Source organism: Oncorhynchus mykiss, chromosome 2, assembly GCF_013265735.2.
Source record: "Oncorhynchus mykiss isolate Arlee chromosome 2, USDA_OmykA_1.1, whole genome shotgun sequence".
NCBI classification, from domain to species: Eukaryota; Metazoa; Chordata; class Actinopteri; order Salmoniformes; family Salmonidae; genus Oncorhynchus; species Oncorhynchus mykiss.
In genome coordinates this window covers 33,393,895-33,418,520 of record NC_048566.1, presented here as the reverse complement: position 1 = coordinate 33,418,520, position 24,626 = coordinate 33,393,895, and the positions used below count along the sequence as shown (strand labels likewise).

At 39.6% G+C, this 24,626-nt stretch overlaps 2 protein-coding genes and 1 long non-coding RNA gene across 5 annotated transcripts; 2 read left to right on the top strand and 1 right to left on the bottom strand.

The window, feature by feature from the left end:
• Nucleotides 1-4,569: 4,569 nt before the first annotated feature.
• On the top strand, nt 4,570-9,605 carry LOC110487699. Its single transcript, XR_002468296.2, has 3 exons — nt 4,570-4,704; nt 4,819-4,888; nt 7,772-9,605. It is a non-coding gene; the product is annotated as an uncharacterized LOC110487699 (long non-coding RNA).
• A 396-nt stretch (nt 9,606-10,001) lies between these two features.
• On the bottom strand, nt 10,002-11,712 carry LOC110487688 (type-4 ice-structuring protein LS-12). The gene is made up of 4 exons (XM_021559607.2): nt 11,622-11,712; nt 11,175-11,243; nt 10,765-10,882; nt 10,002-10,425 (listed from the first exon to the last, which is right to left on the bottom strand). The coding sequence occupies exons 2-4, from the start codon at nt 11,218-11,220 to the stop codon at nt 10,152-10,154; spliced, it is 438 nt and encodes a 145-aa protein (XP_021415282.2). The 5' UTR covers nt 11,221-11,243; nt 11,622-11,712; the 3' UTR covers nt 10,002-10,151.
• Nucleotides 11,713-14,006: 2,294 nt separating this feature from the next.
• rbm8a (RNA binding motif protein 8A) lies at nt 14,007-17,746 on the top strand. 3 transcript variants are annotated; one of them, XR_005036455.1, is made up of 7 exons: nt 14,007-14,161; nt 14,984-15,043; nt 15,185-15,262; nt 15,468-15,604; nt 16,760-16,896; nt 17,207-17,317; nt 17,454-17,746. XR_005036455.1 is itself a non-coding variant. In XM_021559590.2 (6 exons), exons 1-6 carry the CDS (start codon nt 14,095-14,097, stop codon nt 17,253-17,255), a joined length of 528 nt encoding a protein of 175 aa, XP_021415265.1. In that variant the 5' UTR covers nt 14,007-14,094; the 3' UTR covers nt 17,256-17,746. The 3 variants fall into 3 exon arrangements, 2 of the variants coding, with proteins under 2 accessions (XP_021415265.1, XP_021415272.1); XM_021559590.2 differs by having other exon boundaries at nt 17,207-17,746; XM_021559597.2 differs by having other exon boundaries at nt 14,012-14,155; nt 17,207-17,746.
• The last annotated feature ends 6,880 nt before the right edge of the window (nt 17,747-24,626 follow it).

Genomic DNA, 24,626 nt, shown 5'->3' with positions numbered 1-24,626 from the left:
CATCACCCTGAACACACCATCCCCACTGTCAAACATGGTGGTGGCAGCATCATGGTTTGGGCCTGCTTTTCTTCAGCAGGGACAGGGAAGATGGTTAAAATTGATGGGAAGATGGATGGAGCCAAATACAGGACCATTCTGGAAGAAAACCTGATGGAGTCTGCAAAAGACCTGAGACTGGGACGGAGATTTGTCTTCCAACAAGACAATGATCCAGAACATAAAGCAAAATCTACAATGGAATGGTTCAAAAATAAACATATCCAAGTATTAGAATGGCCAAGTCAAAGTCCAGACCTGAATCCAATCGAGAATCTGTGGAAAGAACTGAAAACTGCTGTTCACAAATGCTCTCCATCCAACCTCACTGAGCTCGAGCTGTTTTGCAAGGAGGAATGGGAAAAAATGTCAGTCTCTCGATGTGCAAAACTGATATAGATATCTAAAAGCCTTGATGTTCATCAGTCCACGATAAAGACAAAATGTCTTTAAATGGAGAAAATGACACACTTGTCACGTTCTGACCTTAGTTATTTTATTATGTCTTTGTTTTAGTATGGTCAGGGCATGAGTTGGGTAGGTTGTCTATGTTAGTTTTTCTATGATTTGCTATTTCTGTGTTTGGCCTGGTATGGTTCTCAATCAGAGGCAGCTGTCAATCGTTGTCCCTGATTGAGAACCATATTTAGGTAGCCTGTTTTCTATTGTGTTTCGTGCGTGATTATTTTCTGTTTTCTGTTGTGTGTCTGCACCAGCCAGTACTGTTTTCAGTCGTTTCTCTGTTATTTTTGTTATTTCCGCGTTCATTTTAATAAATATGGACACATATCACGCTGCACCTTGGTCCTCCTCTTCTCCTTCATACGACGACCATTACAGCCCTGTTTCTACTCTCCCTAGGAGTGGCCGTCCTGCAAAGATGACTGCAACAGGACAGCGCAGAATACTCAATGAGGTTAAGAAGAATCCTAGGGCGTCATCTAAGGATTTACATAAATCTCTAAAACATGCTAACATCTCTGTTGATGAGTCTACGATACGTAAAACACTAAACAAGAATGTTGTTCATGGGAGGACACCACTGACAAAGCCACAGCTGTCCAAAAAAACATTGCTGCACATCTGAAGTTCGCGAAAGAGCAACTGGATGTTCCACAGCGCTACTGGCAAAATATTCTGTGGAGAGATTAAACTACAGTTGAGTTGTTTGGAAGGAACACACAACACTATGTGTGGAGAAAAAAAGGCACAGCACAGCACACCAACATCAACCCCATCCCAACTGTAAAGTATGGTGGAGGGAGCATCATGGTTTGGAGCTGCTTTGCTGACTAAGGGCCTGGACAGCTTGCATCAATTCCCAAGTGTATCAAGACATTTTGCAGGAGAATGTCAGGCTGTCTGTCCACCAATTGAAGCTCAACAAAAGTTGGGTGATGCAACAGGACAACGACTCAAAATACAGAAGTAAATCAACAACAGAATGACTTCAACAGACGAAAATACACCTTCTGGAGTGGCCCAGTCAATGTCCTTACCTCAACCCGATTGAGATGCTGTGACAAGACCTCAAGAGAGGGGTTCACACCAGACATCCCAAGAATATTGCTGAACTGAAACAGTTTTGTATAGAGGAATGGTCCAGAATTCCTCCTGACCGTTGTGCAACTACAGAAAACGTTTGGTTGAGGTTATTGCTGCCAAAAGAGGGTCAATCAGTTATTAAATCCAAGGGTTGACGTACTTTTTCCACCCTACACTGTGAATGTTTACAGGGTGTGTTCAATGAAGACATGAAAATGTAAAATTGTTTGTGTGTTATTAGTTTAAGCAAACTGTTGGTCTATTGTTGCGACTTTGATGAAGATCAGATCAGATTGTATGACCAATTTATGCAGATATCCAGGTAATTCCAAAAGGTTCACATACTTTTTCTTGCCACTGTATATATTTTTGCATACTATAGTCTTTAAGAGCTAACTCATCGAAATGAAAGCTAGACAGTCAGGGAGAATAGAACTTTCCCAAAACTATGAATTCAGGAGTATAGATTTTGTTATTATGTTTGGGAAAAAAATGCAGCATTAGCCATGGCAAAATGCATAGAAATGCAGGAAATTTGATGTAAAACAACAAAATACTTTCAGCTCAAAGGCAGAATATGTTAAATCGCAGGAAATTAGCTTTAAAACTGCGACCACACCCATTGCCACGCCTCCTGCCAAGCTCACCACCTAATCTCCTTTTTGATCTAAGAAAAAACCCTGTAGGCTTTGTTGTGTGATAATAATTGATGTTTGATTGCAATTGAGGTAAATCAATATATTCATGACAATGGACATATAATGTGGTTATTCTGCAGTTGCATACACCTTCCTTAAATGAGAGAACTCTTCATATTTTCATAAGGGGACAACAAACTAGCTCCTAAAAATACATGCTAGGAATACTCTTTTCCCGCTGTCAACCACTTGCAAAGTGCACCTGTTTCATCTAGCCACACAAAAAGAACAATATTGTACAGCAGAAGCACTATTGTCAAGCACAAGTGGACTGCTGCTGTTTTTAAGATCGCTCTCTAATTTGCTTCCATTTTGTAGCCAAACCAAACATCCACATTAATAAAACCTGCTGCACTCTAGCCTCAGCCCCTTCACATGTACACGTCGTCAATGCCTGTCTAAAATAGACAAGGATCATTAAATGTTTTGTATGTGGATCAATTGGTTCATTCAGTCCTCATCCTAAACAGAATGTCCTGATCATGTAAAGATCTGATGTGACTTGATAGAGGAAATAACAGATTACACAACAGTGATAACCAACTCCATATTTTTATTTTCTTTAATCAACTGACGTTTACACTGGTAGCCCCTATTTGTAACGTGATTGTTGTTATTGCAGTAACCGCATCTAGGCTAAGACATGTTAGTCAATCAAGAGACATCTAACATGAATCACAGACAGACAGAACACAAGAGCCAGCCAGACCTGTAATGATTATTAGATTGATTAGTATGTTTGATTGATTGATAAGTCTAGCCAACATGGAACCAAAGCCATAAGGGTTTGTGTGGAACTAGAATTCAAGTCCAACTTATGTTGCAGGGGTACCTACTCTTGTCTGTCTCCCCCATGTGCTCCAGCACAGCAATATGTTGTTCTATGTCTACTCTAAGGTGCACAGCATCACTGTTTTCCTCATCAATACATTTTTTGTGTGATTTCATTCCTTTTAGTCCACTTAAGGGCCTTTGGTTTCCAAGGAGGCCATTGTATTTCCTCCATTGCCTAGCAACCATCACCAAGGCCAGCACTCCATTGTTGCTGGGGCTATGCACATGCATTGCCAACCGTAGAAATAGAATGAACAGAACGGACGTCCCTATTCAAGTCAATGATGGCATAACGGGTGGACTGACATCCATTTTGAGTGTACCCATGCTTAGTTTGAAGATAAAAGGTTAGGGGACAAGTTATGATTTCATTTTACAGTTTTAGCCATAGTAGTATGGCACCCTTGGACCAAACTAGGGCACATTAACAGATTTTTCTCAATGTCGGCTTGGGAAATCCAAACCAGTAACCCCAACGCTCTAACCCCTAGGCTACCAGAGCTGTTGTTCACTAGCATACAGTATCTGATCCCATTGTTGCAAAGGGATATTGTAACCATCTTGTCTTAACCTTTGTCATCTTCAACCTAGACCCATGCCATGAAGTAAAAGCAGGAAGTGTACCCTTCAGTCTGTGCGATGATTTGTTGAGTCATTACAACAAATACATTCCAATGCATGAACCACATCAGTTAGCATCATTTAAATGAACATTCTAGATTACTATGGCAATCCAGCATCAGTTGGTAGATAGAACATTCCAAATTACCATGGGAATTATTGAATCACAATAGCAGGCAGCCATTTCGAGTGTACCCTTGAGTTTACCAGGGTTAGAGCTACCAAGCCCATTCTATCCATTCTATTTCTATATTGCTAACTACCTGTGTCTACTTTTCAAAATTGTACTGTAATTTCACAAAGTGGTATTTCAGCATTGGAGAGACAGAAGAAAAACAGGAACATAAAAACAGGAACATCAGACAATTATTGGGAAAAATATATTTCATTTGTTTTTTAAGAAATTCCCAGAAAATGGCAACTATTGTGAAAACATATTCTGGGTTTTTTTTTGTACGGTGACTATATACGTGTGAATATATGTTGCTGCTACATGTGTACTGTATAGAATTGCACTACATTATTCTGTAAGGACACAAGAAAGAAAGAAAGAAAGAAAGAAAGTAAGAAAGAAAAAGAAAGAAAGAAAGAAAGAAAGAAAGAAAGAAAGAAAGAAAGAAAGAAAGAAAGAAAGAAAAAATGATGTACTGTAGAACATCTCAAAGTGGAAGGAAGGACTTTTATGTTGAAAGGCTTTCAGAGCAGATTTTCAAGTGACGTCATTTTTACACAATTCCCTTGAATAGGTTAGCACCTGTGTGCATGGGGGTTGTCTGTCTGTCAGCTTTGAGTAAAAAACATAACCCATGCCAGCAAAAACATATCCATCAGTATTCCCCACTGCCCATTGAGACAGTCTGTGTCCTTACTCCTCAGACACCAAAGCATACAGCACTCTGCTTAAAGACAAGGCATTTGGAACTGTAGATATTGGATTGGTCCCACTTTTTATAGCCCAAAACCATCTGTAAGTGTGGCTTCCATGTAGTGCTTTCTTATTTTCCTCTCTTTTCTCAAATTTTTGTCAAATTCTTAAGTGCTTTCAGATTCCCATAATAGGCCACCGTTTCTTTTCTGTCAGGGTTCGCCATTTTCCACGCGCAGTTCAAGCCCTTCTGGATGACCCTTCTAGGTGCCTAAATTGAAACATGGTGAGTACCTTCCATTTAGCTAATGGGCAGAAAGTAGTCCTGTCATTATGTGGGTGCGTATGGATGTATGGATGATTTTTGATCTTGACATGTCATGATTTTAAATGGTACATTTTATCATGTTAACCTGCTCTTTTTTATCTGCATAATCAAAGTCAACTATGGGTTGTCTCTGGATCAGTGCCATATGTCTCTATACACTATATGCTCCTGGGTTATCTAGGATCCTTCAGCTCATACTCATCTGATTTGTTAGATCAAAAATACAATCTGTGTGTCTAACTAGCTCTCCTTGATTTAAGGAAGAGTGCATGGACAACATGGGCATACAATTTATATTTTTTCTTCTAAAGACTGTAGACACACAGAGCATATTATCAAAGGCACACACACACACACACAACACTCCTTGTGTAGTGAAATTATATCAATCTATTTATTTTGTTATACAGGATCAAACTGCAGAACATTGCCTGTAAATGTGTTTCCTGTCATATCTGCGACAATTTAGTTACTCAACAGGACCTGTACATGTGATGGAATCCCCTTTAAATATAATGCACATGCAGTATAGCCTTTAATATGCAGAGGAGAATATGCATTAGATTAGAGCCTATGCCAGTATAGAATAGGCAATAACTTTGAAATAGCTGAATTAGTTTTTAGGCATTTACTACATGTGTCTAATGTGTTAATGTCAATATATGTGTTATAGGAGTCCAAACAGTAACACAATGGCCACATGCCAGCTAGATATGTCACACCATATTTCATACCTCGCAGACAGACTTCAGATGTCAAAAACATTTATCTTGGTTAACCCAGAACTAAAATATTGCGTAATTTGGTCGGTTGCGTGATTACAAATAACCTCGACATTCTGGAAATTGACGTGGCACCACAAGGAGTCTTTTCCCAAATCACTCACCAGCCTACAGTAACAGAGAAAAACCCCTCGGGAATAATACAGTATATACATAATACATACTACCTTGATGTTCCCCATATTCAGTGGGCAACATCAACAGGTAAGGGAAAACATTTTTTGTTGTGATTCTAATGGTTATTAAGACAGAACATAGCTAAATAAATTGATTGATCATCACATCATGCACAAACATGACCATTTGCTTTTGTTATGCTATTCATGTCTATTTTTCCAGTATTAAAAAATTAAATGGAGCTCATAAGTACAAATCAAATCCAACTTAATGCACACGTTATTGAAACAGGTAACACACTTTTTTTTAAACGCAAAGGGAACCTCAAAGACACCGTTTATCTTTAGGGGTTCTCTCTATGCCTAACTACATGGCAGTAACTGCATGTGCCAACCTTTGTGGGACACAGTGTGCCCAGATACCCAGTTATCTCTGGGGCTTATCACTGGCTCTCCATCCAGCTGGTGTGCCTACCTACATCACCCTGGCCTTGTCCTTCCACTACCACCCCAGGGTCTGAGAGGCTGTATAACAAAGTACCACCACCAACTGCCTCTTTAACACTATGGAAATAGCATCTGTTAAGCCTCATGTCCCTCACATGCCTTCATAGCCCTCTGATATGAAGCCTGTGTTACCAAATGTATTGAGCAGTTATAAAATGTTCGGTGAGTTTATGAAAAGACATGCCATGAGACATGCAGTCATTAGTTAATGGTCTGATAAACATCTGTCCTGCTGCTGCTGCTTCGTAACAGTGGTCGCTAGATCATTTGTCACACACTGACATCTGATGTTGACTGATACGTTTGTTATGAGTACAGAAGTCTGACAGACATATAGTTGAAATATGTTATAAAACCAGCCTAGAGGCAATCCCTGGTTACCCCATTGTCGAGATTGGAATCAGGTTTAAATGGTTCATATATTTTTTATTTTTTTAAATTGTATGCTTACTTCAAGTAGGCAACGTTGCAGAACTGACAAGACATCTGGCCTATCAAAATGAGCCGAGGTATAAAACTTACACGTGATTAAAAATAAAATAAAAGTTTCTGTCACGTGTTTCTTTGATTGCAAGTAAGGGCACTTAATAAGTTGTCTTCATTAAATATTCTATTACAATGAGAAGGTCACCTAGAACTGGCATTACCTCTTTCAAATGCCTTTAGCCTTCAGCCTGAAGGTCTGAAGGCTATTGCGATGTATAGAGATTAGTTCAGCAGGAAGGAGACTGAGGTTCCCTGAAAATATCCTTCAGTCTTTTAAACATTAGCTAAAGGAGGCCACCTTGAGTACATATTGTAGCCTGGCAACTGAATAGGCAAGGGTAAAGTAAAGTGAAGCCCGATGAGATCGTGCTATCAAATCATTGAGCATAGTGTATTCAAGAGGGCTGTAAGCCTACTTATTGTTTACACTTAGATGCACCGCCATCATGGTTAACCCAGAGAAGAGGAAGTACACACATTCTTTTTTTCCCAAATCAGACTCAACATTGACTTGATGAATGATTATTTGATTCCTTGGGTTGCTACAGCACACACAGTGTGCCTCTATGTGAGTTTAATTTTCTAAAACCAATAAAGCATGCAGCCTTTCATCTTAAGGGTCCATAGCTGTGTGGAAGACTAGTGATTTTGTTGTTATGTGTCAAAATTGACAACAAGTCATGGTCTACCTCATTGCTTTGAGACAAAAAGCCCTAATATGCAGGTTCTATATCAACATGTGTATACTTATTTTTAAAGGATGTACAACATGCTGCAGATTGCAACCATCTCTCCATTATGATGTAGTGTCGTATATTTATTTTTTTGCTATTTAAAATGGAGATATCTGTAGGTAGGCAGGCCTATATTCAAGTTGCAATATCTGCGAAGCTGTAGTCAAGGCTGAGCAAACACCACTGCCTCATTCCTTAACTCTTTGTCTCATTCAGTTTCAGAGATGTTCACCCTTTTCCATTGACTTTTCAAAGCAATGAGAGTATGGAAGGGACTGCAGAGATTTTGGAGTGGGATGTTTTCCATCTTCCCTTGTTGCCAACTGAGAGGACAAAATACAAAAGACAGGTAGGCCTACACCAAATTTAAATTAGGTCAATTTTGGTCTGTCAAAACATCAACAAACTTTCCATCTAAAACTGAAAGTAATTTATATTTAGGTTATTATATCAATGATGATGACGTTGAAGCCATAAACTTACATTGCGGATGCACGGACAACACTCTAGTCTAGTGTCTAGTCTGCCTGAAGAGGGATTGATCAGCATCCCAAATGTCCATTCGGGCACGCTGATTGGTTGAAAGGAACAGCCTTTTTTTGATGACTACGATGATGAAGAAGAAGATGGTGGTGGTGGTGATATAGAGAGCAATAGTGATTACGTTTTTTTTGTAGGCACTAACTCTGCCATGGTTCATTGAACAAAGCCTATGTGAAAATGAATGGAGTTTTTGTAGGGTTTTCGGATAAACACGAAAATAAGGTCTGTGGTAAACACAGGCTTAGGAGATATTATACATTTTTGTTCTATGAGATAATCTTCATCAGCTAACATCACTTTTTGTTCATTTTTAAGCATTTATGTAACTTTAAAAAACTTAACGCACTTAAAGACTTTGTAATTCATAAAGTTCATGTTAACTGACTGACACCTCATAGAACAAAACCTATAAGATCTCATAAAACTGTTTTAACCTCAGACCTTATTTTCGCCGTTTATTCCAAAACTCTATTCTTTCCCCATTCATTTTGCCCTTAGTAATGGCTGAATGAACCAGAGGTAAATTATTTCCGGTTTTTAGGACTACAAACGGTCGTACTCTGTATGATTAGGGTTTAAGAATGTAATGGTGATGTCGTGATGATGATAAAGCCTATGAATTGCACTATCAAAATATACTGTATATATTATTCTTTTGACCCCCTTCAGTTACGTGGTGGGCTATTCCTCTGAAGTCACTCATGTCAGGCTTCTCTCGGATGCACAACTGTGTCGCGCGACTTTCAGCGTTGCGGTCTCATTCGACACTGGAGACTTTGGCGCCATCCCTGCGGTCACCACGTCTGCCGTGAGTGCATGGATCGGATCACAGATGATGGTTTCCCGCGACATCGAGGGGTTTAGCTCAAATCCCTGTCCACGGTGTAAATCAGTTATAGCCTACTAAATCTGTAACCGTGACTGTATATTAGTGCCTTTTCCTGAGTTTTTGTAAACTTTTCTTTTTCTATGCACTTTGTAGTCCCAGCATGCCCCTATTACCCAGTCAATTCAACAGAGCTACGGTATCATCAAGACAAAGGACAAGCAAAACTATTTCACCATTTATCTCGTGAATCAGATCAGATTTTCATTGTCATCTTTGAGATTTTATGCATTAATGAGTGTGTGTAGTTGGCCTAGGCCACAGTCAATGACATTAATATAACAATCTAAATGTAGCTGACGCTAAACTCCATCAAATACAAATTACATTTAAAGAATATTAACAACTCGGGCTCATAGACAGGGTTGGGGAGAAACTGATTGCATGTAATCATGTTATCTGATTACAAAAAAAGTAGTTCCAGCTAAAATTATATAATCATATTACAGATACATTTGAAAAACTAGATGATTACTCCTTGGATTACTTGCCTGCGAAAAAAAAATGTGACCCTTTTACTGTTCTCAATGACATTCAATTCAGCCTTGAAAAAAGGCGCAAATTTAGCTTGTTCCACCTGAGCGAGTCTGACCATGAATCAGAGACCACAATGATGACACACCAAATGCGTTTAATGGATCGTTTTTGTCTTCCAATGCCTCTTAAGGGGAAAGTAATACGATTACATTACTGAGTATGGGTAATCCAAAATTACTGATATTTTTATTTTTTTACAGGTAACTAGTAACTGTAACGGATTATGTAACGGATTATATTTAGTAAGTAACCTACCCAACTCTGTTTATAGAGTGGCCTAAAGGTCAGTATATCAAAAACAAATATTGACTTGCATTTTAATAAGCACTTCCCATCAAATTCCACCCAGAAATGTATCTAATTTCAACCCCATAATTTGACTTTGAACCTTCAATAAATTACACAGCAGTACACAGTGCATTCATTTAATCTGCAATGTGCCCATGTGAACCATAGAGAAAACAATCACAGACAAAATGGTCACCTTTCAAGCCCTTTATTGGTGATGTCAAGAGAAGGAGTGAGGTAGACTTGACGCAGGTGAAACAGACAGAGGGGAGATGGTTTTTCCTTTCTATGGTCTGGGCTGAACCAAAAGTGAACCCAAGCTATGGGGATGTTACGTTAGCTTTACTGGGGTGGGAGGAGAGCCTTGGTTTGGTCAACCACGGTCTGGAAGAGCTGCTCCATCTGGGCCTGCAAGTCATCAGCCAGAGGCTTGAACTGGGCCTCCATCTTGTCGACCAGAGGCATGAACTGGGCCTGCAGTTTATCAGCCATGGGACGCACTTGCTTCTCGATGTCACTGACAAAGGATTTCATCTGTTCCTGGATCTTCTCAGCATGCTCCTGGATCTTGTCGGTCAGAGGCGTGATTTGAGTCTTGCCCTCCTCCAGGTAACCCCTATGGGTAAAGAGACACACTTAGAGAGACGTTTTCCAACAGCTGTAAGCTCAGGGAGCAAGCTAGCTTTAAAGCCGACTCTATGGTACTGATGTGAAAACAGACATGTTTTAAAGGTAATATCCCTGTCAAGTACAATGTTACGAATAAATCAAATTAATAGTAACAATTTGAATGAGTGATCTATTTAGAATGACTTGATGTCTTAAACGTGAAGAGATTCAACTCCATACAGAGTTGATGGTACTTCTTTTGTTGATCTGCAATAAAATCCCCCCTCAAGAGAAGTATTCTATTATATTAAATTATATTGGAAGAGTGTTGTGGTCAGTGACGTACTGAGCCTGGCTGATCAGCTCATGAGACTTCACTTTCTCAATGGCGTCCTGGAAGTACTTGGTGAGAGTCTCGATCTCAGCAGGGATGTCACGCTTCACCAGGGAACTGGACTCACAGCCTGTCATACACACACATAGAAAACCCACTTAGTTACACACACTCACTACACACACAGTATTGTGTTCAGTCAGAAAACAAGGATGGATGTAGTTATGATTGAAGAGGTTATAAATGAGCAGAGGAGTAAAAGGCTTGATTTTCAAATGCATATTTATCCTCTGAATTACCTTGTTTAGCAGTTATGCGTTACTCAATTACTATTCATGAGTAGTATTAGGTATAAATGCAGATACGATAGAAAGTCAAAGATTTTTCTTTGTTGCGGAACAATTTATGTAATGAATTCTTACCAATGGCCAGTACAACAACAAGGGCAGCGACGATAGAGAATTTCATGATTGCTAATGGGCAAGGTGGATCTACAGGAGAGGAGACAAGAGGATTAGGACGACAACAGGGAGTTTCAGATGCAACATTGTACACTACATGGCAATTGACACTCTAAGATATTCTATTCACTTTCAGAAGTTGCACTTATCCTGGTATCCTGGTGAAACCAGGTAAATGTGATGAAACTGACCACATTTAGATCTCAGTAGAAATTGGTATCATATTTAACCATGTAGTCATAATGAAAACTTTACAGTACTTAGATGTATCTCTCTTGAGGCTACTACTAACACAAATACACATTCAACACTCTGTATACACACAATAAATATGAGGCTACACTTTTAAGCGTTAAACCAATATACTGAGGCATTGGGATCAGACAGAGAAAACCATGGAAGACTTACCTTTATTTCTGGGGATTCTTGGACCTAACGGTACCTTGTGTCTGGGGCCAAGGGGTTTTATAGCTCCTGGTGGAGAAAAGGGGCCTGGCCCAAATCTTATTGGCTACTACATGTAAGGAAGTGAACTGAGGTGGAATGTGCAAATGTGTAGTGTTGGCTGATGAACCTTGATGTGTTGCCTGTCACAATAATGACACAAAGTCCAAATGTGTGTATTGATTGGGTTCGAGATAAAGTGCTTGCACCACAGTTAAAACACATAATACTGATTGAATAAAAAAGTGACATTCAATCCAACCTATCCTGTCATCCCTTCATTGTGTATGCTTAACGCAATCATTAATAGATTCGTTCTTTCTTGATTCATTTTTGTAAAAAAATGTAAAGATGCCCATTTTTTAAAAATGATTTGGGCATGCATTTTAGGTTACCCTCGTCTTTTAATTTGGGTTCAACTATACGGCAGTTGGAAGTTGCATCATTTTGTTTTCCCCCCTCATTCATTTGTTTCCAATGTTTTGAGGTTTTATCAACTCGTTTTCTAAATGATTGGCAGAGCTAGCATTTTTATAGAAAAATAACATTGGTTTTGGCGCAGTAACTCCCAGCAACACAAATGAGAGAAGCTTGATATTGTGCGTGTTAACCAGGGTTGAGGTCCATTCGAATTGAAGGCAGTAAATTCTAGTCTGGCTGATACAGTAAACTTAAATTACAATTCAATAATTGGAAAAGGGCATCTGTTGTCAATGAGTTCTCAATCATCTGAAAAGGGGATGCCAAAAGTTATGTCAAAAGTTTTGGAAATGTTCAATTCAAATAACTTCCTGAATAGCTAGTCTTTAATACACAGCCATGAAACACACATTTCTTAGAAAAACACTGATAGTAACATGACTGATGACGCCTTTTCTACTTTCCAGGTCAGACATCCCTTAGAACAGTAATATCTGTCTATCAGCGATTGCCTCACTGCACATTACCACTGTTACAGTTCCAGGCAGAAACAGAGGGCCTCAGATAAACCCATCACATCAGGGGAATGGTAGATGCATTGTTTGTATATGAACTTGCTATTCCTGAGGACATCTATTTCGGTTATAATGTGAAACTAATGGGAATTGCATTGTTTTATGGTTTGGTTGAGGTCAGTTGGAGTCAGCAAAAGAGCAAACATTTCCTGTTCAGTTGATAGATTGAGAACAGAGATATTGGTATGTGCTCCAATAGTCGCATGCTATAGTTTAACGTGGACAACATCCCGATTTTTCTGTACTATTGGATTATCTTTCTCTACTGGGTAATCTAAGGTAATGATGACACATATTATAATTCGTACATACAGCAAGAATGATCCTCTTTGATTAAAAATACGATCTTAAATGTAACACATTGGAAATACATAAGATATACTGTATATAAATTGCACATTGCTTGAATGAATATGAATAGAAAGAACCGTCATTAAAAAATGTAATATGACTTCATTCATTATTTTGCATCTCTCCAAGCAATGCAATTATCTCAGGAAATTAGATTGGCTGGACCAGAGATCCCAATGTGAAATAGTTCACATGTGCCAAAGATGTTGACTGAACAATTTGTCATAAATATCACCCTCCTCCAACTCGTGGATAAAGTCGTTTTTGTATTTCCAAGTTCTTTCATTTTTTTTCTGCATCTTTCTTTGTATGAAGTTTATGATTCACTTAAGGGAATGCAATGTTTAGCTAATTCTGCACAGTGCAGGCAAAGAAAAGACAGCAGTCACTGCGTAGGCTGATGTGAAAAGATTGTGCTGAGATTGGTAGTTTCAGCAACTTTTTTACAGAAAGGCACAGCCTATTTTGTTGAGGAAGATCTCTCTCTCTAGGTTATTTAGATTTTGTTTTTGCTGACCTTTTCCCAAGGTGTTGTGATGTGTGTTGTGCTGTCCCTGCTCCGGCCTACAGGTCAAAGCATTTGCAGTTAAGTCATTCAGCAGATGCTCTTATCCAGAGCGATTTACAGGAGCAATTAGGGTTAAATGCCTTGCTCAAGGGCATATCGACATATTTTTCAGCTTGTCAGCTCGATTACTGCTGGCCCAATGATCTTAACTGCTAGCTACCTGACATTTGCATCTATGAAATTGAACTACTAAATATAAACTAACTGACACATGTAAACTAATATAAACTAACTGACAAATAATTCAGTGGGACCAATACATACCCATACCCATATATTAATGTATTAATTCAGTTTTCCTTATTTCACATTTCTAAATATATATTGGATCCTATTTATATCCTTTCTATACCGTTTCTGATAACCGAGGTGTATTCAATGGTCGTATTCCGCTGCAAAACGTTTAGCAACAGACGAAACGTTTTGAAATCGGAATCCAACTAATGAATACACACCAGGCAGCGATACTTCCCGGATATCGTCAACGTTCACGCGCAGTAGCGCAAAAACAGGAGCTAACAACATGGCTGACGTACTAGATCTTCATGAAGCGGGAGGCGAGGACTTTGCTATGGATGAGGATGGTGATGGTAAAATTTATTAAACAGTAGTTCTGTGTTGTTGTTTTTTGCTTACTATGGACTCGCTAAAAATGCGTATTTTGGAAATTTTCGGCTAACTGAGTGAATAGTATCCGCAAATCGTGGATGCGTGTTGCCTGTTGGGCCTTGCAGCCATTCAAACATGCTAGTTGGCTAATGTATTGTTGGTAATAACTTTTTGAATTGTGCCTATTTCGGTTAGAAAATAGGTGTTAGCCAGCGAATATGTATATTTGCCACTCTTCGAGGAACTGAAAGAAGGTTTCGTTTGGCATTGTTAAAATATGGCGATTAGGTTGTGAACTAACGCGTTAGCAAGCTATCTGGCTAACGTAACTAACACCAAGGTAGCTATGTAGACAATACATTTGTTTGGAAACTACGAGGTCAATGTTAATAACTCGCAAATTACATAATCAGCCTTTCTTGTGTCGACTATTGTAAATTGATGGCGATTAGTGTGCGCGCTAACGAACGTTAGAAAGTTAACGCTAGATTTACTACTAGCTACACCAATCCAAAGATTAACGTATCATAACTACTGTTAATAACGTTAGCTAACACACTTTCAATTTATGTGACCAATCTACTTTAGCAAACGTTACTACACCAAGCTAGCTAATTCATTTGTTTGTAAACCGTGGGGTCACGGTTTACAAACGTTAGCTATTATATATTTTTTCTGTATAGTTACTGTAGCTAGCTGTCTTTTACTAACGCGTTAGGCTATTTATTAGTTATACTCTAGGTAAGTCAGTAGTTTTCATTTTCAGTTCACTAATGTGTTTCTGTAATGTCTTCATTCCCCAGACAGCATCCACAAGTTAAAAGAGAAGGCAAAGAGGAGAAAGGGTCGAGGTTTTGGTTCAGGTGAGTCAGCACTGCAGTTCTGACTCCTAACCTGGCTGTATTCTGCTTCTCCAATTTTTCAATAGTATATGGACAGTGTACAATTATGTTTTAGGTGGGATGCATGATACAATTTCTTCCCTTTGTTCTCTGCTGTGCTAGAGGAGGGAGCAAGGTCCAGAGTGAGAGAGGACTATGATACCGTGGAGCAGGATGGTGATGAGCCAGGTCCTCAGAGATGTAAGTGTCATGATGAACCTAGGGTGGACAGTCACTTCTGAATGGGGTGTTGATTTGAAACTGTGGTTTGTACATTGTCCAAGTTTCAAATGCTCATTCCAATATGAGTTTAATTTAAATATTGTGTTTATAAGCAGGTGGTAGCCCTAGTTAACCGTAGAGGAAGTTATTTAACACGGACATGTTTGTCTTTTGATTCTCTCAGCTGTGGAGGGTTGGATCCTTTTTGTGACTGGGGTACATGAAGAGGCCACTGAGGAGGACATCCACGACAAGTTTGCGGAGTTTGGAGAGATCAAGAACCTACATCTGAACCTGGACCGAAGAACAGGTTACCTCAAGGTTAGGCCCAATTCCCATATCTACACAGCACATTTTAAATTAGGATTTGTTGCTTGGTCAGTTTTGACAGGATTCATTTGCCTGGCTAGTATTGTAAGTTTCATAATTGTGTAATCTGTTGTGCAATGCTCTTTTAAGCCACAAGATGGCAACAATACACTGGACATGGACAAATTACAATGGGCCCTTTGTGACTTTACAGCTGAGCAGACATTAAAATTATGCTGTGGTGTAAAATATATTTTTTGGGGGTTGTCTCTTTATATTTTTGACAACTTTTAATCCACTACATTCTTAAAGAAAATATGTACTTTTTACTCCCATTTTTCCTGACACCAAAAAGTATTTGTTACATTTTGGATGCTCAAGCGGGACAGAATTATGGTCCAATTCACGCAGCTATCAATAGTAACGCGTTGTCATCCCTACTGGCTCTGATCTGGCGAACTCACTAAACACAAATACTGCATTTGTAAATGAAGTCTGAGTGTTGGAGTGTGCCCATGACTGGAAAAAACAAAATAATTGTGCAGCTTGTTTGCTTGGTAAGGAATTTGATGTATAGCATTTACTTTTACCCCATGTATGACAATTGAGTACCCCCCCCCCCCCCCCCCCCCCCCACCACTGTACATTTAAAACAAGATACTTTTTTTACTTGTCATTTTCTATTACGGTATTTTTACTTTTACCCAAGTATGACAATTGGGTGCTTTTCCACCACTGAAATTAGCATTCCAACAATATCTGTACCATCATTAACTGGTTACTAAGTAGTGTGGTTGGACTATAGCAGGGCAACACTTCCTGTAGCTGCTCATCTCAACGTCAAAGCATCACACATTCAGGGAATCCAATGGGCTGCTTTAGCATTAGCTACCTAGCACAACGACGCAAAAGCCTGTTTAATTAAGAACTAGCTGCATTTCGATCACACCAATCTGCCATTTTACGTTATGGGATCATTAGGAATACAGTGACACCTACCATGTCTGTATTGCGGTATGTTTTCCTGTGCTTTTTAGTCTGGGTTCAGAGGTACTCGTATTGACCTGCGACAGTTACGACAAGAAGGGGAAGCCCTATCGTTGTAATATGGCTATTTTTGGACTTTCATCACTGACTCGTGTATTTGCTCATCAACCCTTTTCACAGGGTTATGCGCTGGTGGAGTATGAGACATACAAAGAAGCCCAGGCAGCCATGGAAGGGTTGAATGGCCAGGACATGATGGGCCAGCCTATCAGTGTGGACTGGGGCTTCGTCAGAGGACCACCCAAGAGCAAGAGGAGGTGAGTGTCATAGAGTGAGCAGTATTCTGCTGTGTGGAGGGTAATTGTAGGGGTTTGGAGCTGTGAGAACACTTTAAACAAGTGGGCAAACCCAGAGCTAAGGGCTTCACTTGGTTATCTCCATTTCACATTTTAAGTATAACATGTGACTCGTTTGGGTCTATAAAGAGGGGAACAGAATAGTGGCTTAACTTGAATTAAAAAAACAGATAAATTACTGATACAAGTGTAGGTTTACGTGTGTAAATTTGTAGTCCTGTGTGTTCTAAATGGTTTTGTTGATTTAAAACCTTTCCTCTGTTCCCCACAGGGGTGGTGGACGTAGACGCAGCAGGAGTCCAGACAGGAGACGACGTTGATTCCCTCACATAGCGTAGTCCCAGTTCCAAGCAAGGGCTGTTGCTCTTTAAAGTTTTTTTTTTTTTTCATTTGTGCTTTGTAATAGCGTTAACTTCACTGATGGCTCTATGGTAAATCGGTTTAAATTGCAAATGGTCCTGACAAGTGTGCTTTAGAGACAAAATTAAGAGTTGTTCCAGCAAAATGGCAGGGCTGCCATTTTATTTTATTTTTTCTGAAACAACGAACACCAAATGCACTATGATCAGTGAAACTTTGTTGCATAAAAAAACTGTTTTTAAGTAGTGGTATGTGTTTTCTTATGGATCTTTCTATTCTGTTTCAAGGTTTAATTTGGTTATGTTTTGGGCCCTGTTTCCCAAAAGTTCATTGTTATAACCATAGGATCCTTAGTTTTAATGATGAACATACTCTTTAATGTTTTTGGGAAACCGGGCATTTGTGCAGCTTTTTTTAATGTATTACTTGGGAATAAAACATTTTAAGTGGGTCGTGTGTGCCATGGTCATTTATGTTAGCATGGTAAATGTTTTTTGGGAGTGTGTGTGTGTATGTTTACACTGAACAAAAATATAAATGCAACATGTAAAAGTGTTGGTCCCATGTTTCATGATCTGAATTAAAAGATCCCAGAAAGTGTCCATTTGCACAAAAAGCTTCTCATGTTGTGCACAAATGTTTACATCCCTGTTAGTGGGTGTTACTCCTTTGCCAAGATAATCCATCCACCTGACAGGTGTGATATATCAAGAAGCTGATTAATCAGCATGATCATTACAGATGCACCTTGTGCTGGGGACAAAGGGCCACTCTGAAATATTCCCTTTTGTCACAATGTCAAAGGTCAAGTTGAGGGAGTGTGCAATTGGCATGCTGACTGCAGGAATATCCACCAGAGCTGTTGCCAGATAATTGAATGATAATTTCTTTGCCATAAGCTCTATCAAATGTCACTTTAGAGAACTTGGCAGTATGTCCAACCGACCTCAACTGCAGACCACATGTATGGTGTGTTGAGCAGGTTGCTGATGTCAACGTTGTGAACAGAGTGCCCAATGGTGGCGGTAGGGTTATGGTATGGGCAGACATAAGCTACGGACAACAAACAATTGCATTTTATCGAAGGCAATTTGAATGCACAGAAATACGGTAACGAGATCCTGCGGCCTATTGTGAGGCCTATTTTCTTTAAAGGTATCTGACCAACAGATGCATATCTTTATTTCCAGTCATGTGAAATTCATAGACTTGGGCATAATGAATGTTTCAATTGACTGATTTCCTTAAACTAAGTCATTGATTGTTGAATTTATATTTATAAATGCTGCTTTGAGCCCTGAATGCTGATTGGCTGACAGCTGTGGTATATCAGACCATATACCACGGGTATGACAACATGTATTTTTACTGCTCTAATTACATTGGTAACCAGTTTATAATAGCAATAAGGCACCTCAGGGGTTTGTGGTATATGGCCAATATACCACGGCAAAGGGCTATCCAGGCACTCTGCTTTGTGTCGTGCATAAGAACAGCCCTTGTCCGTGGAATATTGACCATAACACCCCCCCCCCCCCCCCCCCCCCCCCCGCCTTATTGCTTAAATATTACAGGAGGTTGGTGGCACTTGTGGTAATGACTGGAGTGTGTTCGTGGGAATTACTGGAATGGCATCAAACATGGTTTCCAGGTGTTTCATGTCATTCAATTTACTCCATTCTGGCCTTTATTATGAGCCGGTCTCCCCCCAGCAGCCCCCTGTGATGTATCTACAGTATGTGTATATGAATCAGTCAACCTTTATGCAAGATAATGAAAGGTACAGTGTCTTATGAAAGTACTCATACCCCTTGATTTATTCCACATTTTGTTACAGCCTGAATTCAAAACAGATTAAATAATGTTTTTTCTCACCCATCTACACACAAGACAACATAATGACAAAGTGGAGACATGTTTTGTGGTGGCATTTTTCTGCTTTACCAAATGAGGAGAGTTACAAACTACACACCAGTCAGATTTACATTTAAACTACATATTTTTATTAAGAGCTTTGCAATAGCCCTTTTTGACTTTCAATGGCGCACGATCTCTAATGAACCATTGAAACGTACCAACAGAAAAGTACAAAGATCTTTTATAGCCAAGATACACCCCTCTCAACTTACATGACGAATCGCAGATCTTAGGAACTGTTCACAAAAAAAGACTTACTTGAGAGAGAGAGGAGTATCCCATAGCCAGATAGCATTCGTTATAAATTATCATTCAGTTTGTTCCCTAAGACGAGGTTCTAATCTCGTTCCCTGTCCTTCATAGCACAGAACTATTACCTCATCCAAGGCATAACTCAATTGTCAACTCTAGATACTCCCATCTCAAGTAAACCCCCTCTTGACCCCACTCCTAGACAAGCTCACTGAGGGGAGTGAGCCTCTAGGTCATACACTATCCCAGGATAAGCACACAGACATTGTGGAGACAATTAATTGGTTCCCCATTAATCACGCCATCCCTTCAAATTGTTTTAGGTAAAGACACATTCACATATGAAGGCAATGTTCCATTCTGTCCTCTTCCTTTTCTGATATTCCGCATAGCACCAGGGACATGTGAAAGACAAGCCTGACCTCTCCCCTCTCTGGGCCCCAGGTGACTGAGCCCCAGCTGAGGGAAAAGTGCAACTGCCAACACTATAGTCCAAAGGGATACATTCTAATGACAAATATCTCACATAAGCATATTATGCAAATAAAACATCTTAATTATCTATGTTATCAGTTTTTAGAAATGTTTTCTAATTTAAATATTCACACCCCTGAGTCAATAGTTTGTAGTAGAAGCACATTTGGTGGCGACAGCTTTGAGTCATCTTGAGTATGTCTATCAGATTTGTACTTCTCCCATTCTTCCTTGCAGATTTTCTCCAGCTCTGTTAAGTTAGATGGGGAGTGGCGGTGAACAGCAATCTTCAAGTCTTTCCACAGATTTTCAATGGGAACCAAGTTTAGGCTTTGGCTGGGCCACTCAAGGACATTCCTGTTCTTTAGCCATTCCAGCGTTGCTTTGGCTGTATGCTTAGGGTCATTGTCCTGTTGGAATGCACATTTTTGCCCCAGCCTAAGGTTGTTTGCACTCTGAAGCAGGTTCTCATCAAGGATAAACTGGCAACTGTGATGCCAGTATAATGCTGTAAATATACAGGGAAGAGTTTCAGTGCACCCTTCCTTACCAGTCCCCTAGTCCCTGCCAGTGAAAAACATCCCAACAGCATGATGCTGCTGCCACCACAATGCTTCGTGGTATGGATGGTGTTAAACAGATGATAGGCTGTGCATAGCACTTTGAATTCAGGTCAGAGTTACATTTGTCTTATGAGCTCAGTGCCTTTTTGCAATCTCCAGGGGCCTCAAAACAGTTGAGTAAATTTCTGCTTGCGCCAGTCAGTGCAGGTACAAATATTGATATTCATAAACTTGGCGCACGCCTTTATAAATCAGACCTGTTGTAAAATTTTGCTTGTGTGAACGAGCATTAAAACTCTGCCTAAAAACGCCTCCTTTCATATTTTATAACGGCAATAACGCCCTTTATTTGCTGTATAATTTGTAACTATTGGCATTAGGCCACCGTAGCCAAAACACAAATTGTTGTTTAATATTACGTTTATCAATAGATTATTGGGTTTATATGCCCTGCCTTTCTATAGGGTCTGACATTAAATAGGCAATGATGTCGCACCCCTATAGCACATGCTGCGGCACAGCAAAACTGCAGCCCATACTGTCAAATATGTTACTTATACTACCGGTCTATTTACTGTGTTGGCAGAATGTTTTAATCTTCATCAGTAATTTATGCTGTATCTGGATAATGAATGTGTTTCTTAAAGTAAATGCGTTTCTTGAAGTGAAAACAATGGCAAATTGTCATGGACCTGTCAGAAGATCGTTTGAATTCAACAATGTTTTGCATCGACTTTCCCCCCAACCTAAATAAAATAGGATGAACTGCCCGCGAATTCTGAAACATTGGGCAAGCTGCAAAATAATGCAAATACAGTACTTATTGTAGTTACAGTTCTATTTCTCGTGTGTTTTTGATCTAGTTTGATTATTTATTTTATAGCAGGCCTACTATTGTTATTGATTACTGCATTTTTGGGAAAGAGCATTGCAAGAAAGGTATTTCACTGTACTTGTGCACGTAACAATACAAACTTGAAACGTGATACATAGGCCTACTTCAATGTAAAAGACCAGCTGTTAAATTCGAGTGTATACCGGCATTAGAAACCGCACTGCCTATATTGCAAACCTTGAAATACAGGTCAAATTAAATGAGAGATGCGCATGGTCATTTGTTACATGGCTTCTTCGGGAATATGAACCCATCATGGCCAGAAAAAGTGAGGAATATATTTTGCAATGGTTATGAATTAAAATAAATTGGGAAAATATTGCTGTCTAATCATTTTAGATTCTAAAAATAAAATCTAAAACAAGAATGGTTGCATTCTTGTTGTCTGTTTTCCTGTAAAAAAAAAAATTATGAATCAGCTTTTGCACAAAATACTTACTTGCCAGCGTGTGCATGGTCTAAAGTTTGCATGGAGGGACATTTGTATACATGTGAACGTTTGCGCGAAAACTATATTTTGCACATATGTACGGTTTATAAATGAGGCCCCTGGCGTGCTGTCATGTACCTTTTTCTCAGGAGTGCTTTTCATCTGGCCACTCACATAAATCCCAGATTGATGAAGTTCTTTGGAGACAGTTGTCCTTCTGGCAGCTTCTCCCATCTCAGCCAAGGAACTCTGTAGTTCTATCAGAGTGGTCATTCTTGGTCACCTCTCTGACAAAGGTCCTTCTTGCCTGGTTGCTCAGTTGGGTCCGATGGCTCGCTCTCTGAGTTCCATTTCCCAATGATGGTGACCACTGTGTTCTTAGAAACATTCAACACTGTAGAAATTGTGTTATTCCCTTCCCCAGTTATATGCATCATCCAGTGACGATTATAGCATGTAAATATTGGTGGGGCAAAAAAAATAATGTTTTGGATGCATGCCAGCAAAGCCTCTCTAACACTAAAATACATTAATTGCACTATAACGGTGACAAACGGTGCCCACAAACTGTTAGGGCCTACATAAAGATGTCCCAACACCTTACCACTGCTACACCTGGCTACCAGCAGAGCCTTGTCTGGTAGCAAAGCAGTTCATTCAGCCTCATTTACTAACTTTTCAAAAAAACATAGCTAAGATAGCTGACTTGCTTAAACAAATGTGGTTTTTACTGACAATTGCGATGTACACACTATGGCATAAGGGGACTACGAGCGGATAAGAGGCAATCCGTAATTTCGATTAAGACATTAATGAGCGAGCCAGTACAAACATAGTCAATATAACTATATATCAGCACTTTTGAAATGTACAGCGACAGAATTCAGAACATGGGTCGTTCTTACAGTATTCTCCCTGTACACCAAGTCAGAACCGTAGGATAAATGAAAGGGGGTATTTAAGCAGACAATGAAAGCTCTTATAATATTCAATGATGATATTTCTCTAAAACAGGCTGTAGGTGCACCAACAAGTCAGAACAGTAGGCTAAATTATGAAGGGAAAAGGGACCAAATTATTAGGGTGAGGCACATGGGCTACTAACAGCTTACTACACAAAATACACTTTGTATTACATTCTTATCTACAGTATACATATCTCCCTGGCATATTACATCATTTATGCAGCATCACACAATACATGTTTGGACTCACCTTGTTCTGTTGTGCTCACTTGAACAGGAAGGTGGGATGGCGGTCTTTCATGGGCAAATTTTGTCATCAAACGTTGTCATCAAATTCTGAAATTCTCTGGATTTATGGTGCTTTCAAGACAACAAGGTTGAATCATGATGACGTCAGTGGTCTTCAGGTCAGAGCTCTAGAAAGAGGCCAGATTTCGTCATGCAATTCAGAGAAAACGTATTTTCCCAGTCTGAGCTCATATTCTTCCAAGTTCCCAGTTGTCTTGAACTCACTGAAGTCTGAGATTTCCCAGTTCAGAGTTTATAGTTGTTTTGAGCAAAGCAGAAGTCATGCTGGATTGACAGTATGGCCAATGTTGTATGCTTATCATTTTATGCATGGAAAAGAGACCCTTAAACCTATACTTGGACCACAAACCCACCCCCCTGAGTAACAGGCTAGTGATTGCTTTGCAATGCTTGCAGTTAGCCATTGATTCCTTCCAAACCACTCATTGTTGAATTTGTGATTTCCATGATTTCCAACTTGTTGTGTAATGTTATGTCCAATGGCCAATGAGCACTGATAAGTTGTATCTACAATTTCTCTTCATTATCTCTCTTCATATGACAAGGATTGAAAAGGATTTGCCAGTAGATTGTCGACTTGATTCATGATGACGACTTCTAGCTTGCTAGCTAAGATTTGGAAAATATGACGTTTACATGATCAGTCCAATCAAAGCTATGGTAGATATAACATGATTTGACGTAATTTTATCTGTGGCCAATGACCTTGAGCCTTCTTGGATGGGCACTTCTAATGTAACTCTGGCAGCACCCAAGAGGCTTGACTTTCAAGCTCTACCCGTAGATTTTGCGTTGACATGGTGTCAGTGACAGGACACTGATCCAATCACTGCACAATTAGAGAACATTACCAACGATGTTCCATTTTATCTGCTGGCAGCACCACCACCTCAGAAAGAACTGCATTTTTGAGCTGCCTTACTCAAGAAAGCAAAAAAGAGACCATGTTTGTATGTGGCTTTATTAACTCACCTGCCCTGAATGACAGAATTGTTATGAGACCAGTGGCGACCTATGTTGGACATCTACGGACAGTTCCTTGAACTTCATGGTATAGTTACTGCTCAGAGGTGCACTTCTTCTTCTTCTTCTTCTTCTTCATTGGGATTGGGTTGGCAGGTCGCATCCAACTTTTAGGTGCATACACCACCACCTACTGTACTGGAGTGTGAGGCCAGTCACAGTCAACCTACATTAACTTCCGACAATTCAAAATTGGGAGAAAAGGTAAATAACCCTGCCAACTATTAGCACTCACTAAAAACAACACCACCCTATTCCAGTACTTAACCCTATCTGATCCTACTAGAGGCCAACAGCCTGGGAGAACAGAACACTACCACTCAACATCCCCTGCAAATCTTCTGCAGTAAAACCTCACAATCCCAAGTTCTTCGCTGCAGCTGCCACCACACAACCTCAATTTTCTGTGACTTATGTTCCAGTTATACAGTACAGTTGACAATCAATGCTATGAATGCTAAGAAACCCACCTTACTGAAGCACATATTATTCCCAGCCCTCTC

What these genes read in the sequence shown, in the direction of transcription:
- LOC110487688 (XM_021559607.2), bottom strand. Translation starts at nt 11,220, where the DNA reads ATGAAATTCTCTATCGTCGCTGCCCTTGTTGTTGTACTGGCCATTG. An exon ending in TGTTGTTGTACTGGCCATTG is followed by an intron (nt 10,883 to 11,174) that starts GTAAGAATTCAT and finishes TGTGTATGACAG; the next exon opens with GCTGTGAGTCCAGTTCCCTG. An exon ending in GAGCTGATCAGCCAGGCTCA is followed by an intron (nt 10,426 to 10,764) that starts GTACGTCACTGA and finishes CTTTACCCATAG; the next exon opens with GGGTTACCTGGAGGAGGGCA.
- rbm8a (XM_021559590.2), top strand. Translation starts at nt 14,095, where the DNA reads ATGGCTGACGTACTAGATCTTCATGAAGCGGGAGGCGAGGACTTTGCT. An exon ending in TGAGCCAGGTCCTCAGAGAT is followed by an intron (nt 15,263 to 15,467) that starts GTAAGTGTCATG and finishes TGATTCTCTCAG; the next exon opens with CTGTGGAGGGTTGGATCCTT. An exon ending in CCACCCAAGAGCAAGAGGAG is followed by an intron (nt 16,897 to 17,206) that starts GTGAGTGTCATA and finishes TGTTCCCCACAG; the next exon opens with GGGTGGTGGACGTAGACGCA.